Source organism: Triticum urartu, chromosome 6A (assembly GCF_056163025.1).
Source record: "Triticum urartu cultivar PI428250 chromosome 6A, HENAU_Tu73, whole genome shotgun sequence".
Lineage (NCBI taxonomy): Eukaryota > Viridiplantae > Streptophyta > Magnoliopsida > Poales > Poaceae > Triticum > Triticum urartu.
This window is the reverse complement of record NC_141878.1, coordinates 518,563,777-518,567,313: the sequence shown is the minus strand read 5'-3', so window position 1 is coordinate 518,567,313 and position 3,537 is coordinate 518,563,777. Positions and strand designations below refer to the sequence as shown.

At 47.5% G+C, this 3,537-nt stretch overlaps 1 protein-coding gene across 1 annotated transcript; it reads left to right on the top strand.

Moving 5' to 3' along the window:
- The first annotated feature begins 1,137 nt into the window (after window positions 1-1,137).
- LOC125514589 (putative F-box protein At4g22165) lies at window positions 1,138-3,234 on the top strand. Its single transcript, XM_048679926.2, has one exon. It carries the CDS (start codon window positions 1,745-1,747, stop codon window positions 3,122-3,124), a length of 1,380 nt encoding a protein of 459 aa, XP_048535883.1. The 5' UTR covers window positions 1,138-1,744; the 3' UTR covers window positions 3,125-3,234.
- Window positions 3,235-3,537: the final 303 nt, after the last annotated feature.

Genomic DNA, 3,537 nt, shown 5'->3' with positions numbered 1-3,537 from the left:
AAATGGTTCGCCGGTTCCAGCAAAAATCACCACGGGAGCAGATTTTAGGGTGAGTGGGTGGTAGCAAAAAGATAGGTTGGTTCCAGCAAAAGAAAACATGGTTGTAGCAAAAATCTTGTTGTGGCGGCCATGGAGAGGAGCGCAAATCAGCCGCGGGCGGCCATGGCAACGAGGGCTGGTTGCAGGACCGTCGTGGTTGCAGCCCCGCTCAGCTCCGACCACCAAAAGGACGCACGCCATGACATCTACACCGCGCCGCTCGCCGGTACTTCACCACCAAAATCTCGCATCTCCGTGTTGGGTCGCCGCCGTGCAGCAGCAAGAAGCGGAAGTGGATGGGAAAAAGCAGAATGAATGGTTGAAAATGGAGGAGGCGACACGAGCAAAGGGATAACGCTGCGGCCAAAGCGGTGTGTGGACCCGGCCAGCACGTGGACACGAGTGCGGCTGCGGAGGGAATGCGAGCGTCGGATCTGGCGCATCAGACGAGCGCATCCGACCGGCCCAACCCTCGGGCCGGCGCCCCGGCCACAAACACTTTCCTTTTTTTTTCACAAACACAACAAATCCTGACAAAAAATTGACACATGAAAACCGTTCATTTTGCCCTTTTTCAAGAAATTTGTCGTTCCACTCACGGCCGAATTCACTGCTTTTACCCCCTTTGCCATAATTTAGCACCATTTGACCTGGAGCACCGCCGCGCTTGTTGCCCTCTCGGACGCCGCCAGTCCGGGAAAGTATCAAGTCCTCCCACCCCTAGGGTGCTCCCGGTGCACCCATGCTGAAAAACATTTTTAAAATATTCAAAAAAATTTGAAAAAAATGCAGCACATCGATGGAACATCGATGTCTCTTGTCACAAAATTTCAAATCAAAATTCGAAATATTGCTCGAGATATAAAAATGACAAATTTGACATCAATATGATAATGGGCCAAATCTAAAGCCCAACTTATGTTATGTACAAAAACTTGTCATTTTGTATCTCGAGCAATGTTTCCAATTTTGATATGAAATTTTGTGACAATAGACATCGATGTTCCGTTAATGTGCTGTATTTTTTTCAGAATTTTTTGAACAATTTAAAAATGTTTTTCATACATTTGAAGTATCGGGAGTACCCAAGCCTTGGTTTTCGCCTGTGTACGCCCTGCCAATCTTGGCAAGCCAAATAATTGGCGTAAGAATTGGCCGCCCCAGACTTGCCAATGATTTGGCGTGAAACTGAACTGGAGGAGTTGAGGTGGGCTGGGCGCACCAAAAAATTGGTGCCCATCCAAACAGAATGCCAAGCCTAGTCAACGACCAAAATTTTGGATCGGCAGCTGAGGGCTGCAATCCAAACAGCCCCTAGATACTTTCCCCACTTCCAGTAACCTTATCCCCCAGTCCGGGAACCACCCTCTGAATCCCAGTAGCGCCTTTTCGCCGCCGCGGCCGACGGAGCCCCCAGCTCGTTCGCCGGTCCGTTCGTCTTCTCGCCGGTTACTTACACATCTTGGGCCTTGGAGAGGCGCTACTGGAATCAGATTCTTGTAGCGCGGAGGAGGCCGCACTCGGAATTTTGTTTCGGCGGCGAGTCGGATCCAAAGCTCGATTCATTTCCGGATTTGAACTGCCCCGAGTCCCAGCACACCGCAAGATTCCAGTTTTCTGGATTCGGATTTGGATCTCCGTCACCGACTTGAGCAGGCCCTCTGTTGGTTTGTCTTTCTTGCCTATAAGTATCGCCGGAGCCCCGATGGAGGCCTGTATCTTAATAAGGAGCTTACGGCATCTAGCTAGGCACCCGACGAGTTTGTGCTCTCTCATCTTCAGAGCTTTGGCTGATCTGATGGGACTTTCCCCCAGTGTACTCAGCAAATTCAGAGGAGACGCACCGCCCATGGAGAATATGGTGGGCAAATCGCCGGAGCTGCCACCGGATATGCTGTCGAGCATCTTTGCCCTCCTCGAGATCCCTGACCTCGTGCGCGCAGGCTCTGTCTGCTCCTCTTGGCGGTCGGTGTACACCGGACTACGCCGTCAGCTTCTGAAGCACAAACAGCGCCAGACGCCTTGCCTCCTCTACCACACCTCTGAATCTACTGGAGAGAATGCAGCTTGCCTCTACAGCCTTGTGGAAAAGAGGGCCTACAAATTAACCCTCCCTGATCCACCCATCCGCAGTAGGTATCTGATTGGCTCTTCGCATGGTTGGCTGATCACTTCCGATGAGAGGTCCGAGCTGCACCTTGTAAATCCAATCACTGGTGAACAGATTGGTCTCCCGTCAGTGATTACTCTTGAGCAAGTCAAGCCGGTCTTTGACGATGAAGGTGCTATTCATAAGTATGAGTTATGGAAGCCACGGTACACTGCACTTGCAGAATTCCTTGGTCACGAGCCCTCAATTTATGCTCTCGATGAGCTCCGTGACCACCTCTACTTCAAGGCATATTTGTTTCCTGATTCGCAAACAGGAAGCTACATTGTGGTCCTCATTCATAATCCAGAATATCAGATTTCATTTGCAAGGGCAGGGGACTGTGGGTGGACATTTCTACCACCGGGTTGGAACTATCAGGAATGCATCTACAAGGATGGTCTACTGTATGCAGTGACAGGAACTGGAGCAGTTGATGCTTTTGATCTCTCTGGTTCTACTGTCACAAGGACGACGGTTCTGGGTGACATGAAGCATTATATTTGTGAGCACATATACATTGTTCAGGCACCGTGGGGCGATATGCTGCAAGTTTGGAGGGAACAGCCCACTGTAGATGGTGATGCTGGTTCAGAGAACATAGAGGAAACCAGCAAAATATTTGTATATAAGATTGACATGGCAGCAAAAAAGCTTGTGGAAATAAATGGCTTGCATGGCCATGTGTTGTTTCTTGGGCATAGCCAGACACTGTGTCTCAGTGTGGAAGAATATCCGCAATTGAAAGCAAACTGTGTCTACTTCACTGACGATGAAGAATATATTTCGATGTATAAGAATCTTCATCGTGATATAGGCGTTCTAAATTTGGAAAACAGCAGCAGGGAAGAAATCGTGCCTCGGATTTATTGCACCTGGCCAAATCCCATATGGATTGCACCCAGTCTTAGAATGATGCACTCGGGATTGATGTAACTGTGTTCAATGCTATGACAATGGAGACATGCTCCATTTATATTTTATTTATCAAATCAATAATATAAATATTTTTTGCCATATTTTCTTTTCTTTATGGAGAACTTTTATCATGTGTTAAATTACTGCCGCTGTCATATGCAAAGTTGGAGCTTAGATGGCCTGGCCCAAGGTTCTTGTGGAAATGTTAAAGCAACTATGTTGTACAAGGAAGATAGGTACTGAACAGAGAAGTTTAGGATATTCAGGTACTTTGAGACGCTTAATTTGGTAGATCTGATTTATTCTTTCACTCAATTCTTTCAAAAAAACTGTTGAAGCCAATAAGATACCATTAGATACTATTGGAAAAGTAATACCTTGTCATTATGAGCATTAGACACATAAGTTTTCTACTGGTGATCAGCCAATAA

Coding starts and splice junctions, on each gene's coding strand:
- LOC125514589 (XM_048679926.2), top strand. CDS start 1,745: ATGGAGGCCTGTATCTTAATAAGGAGCTTACGGCATCTAGCTAGGCAC.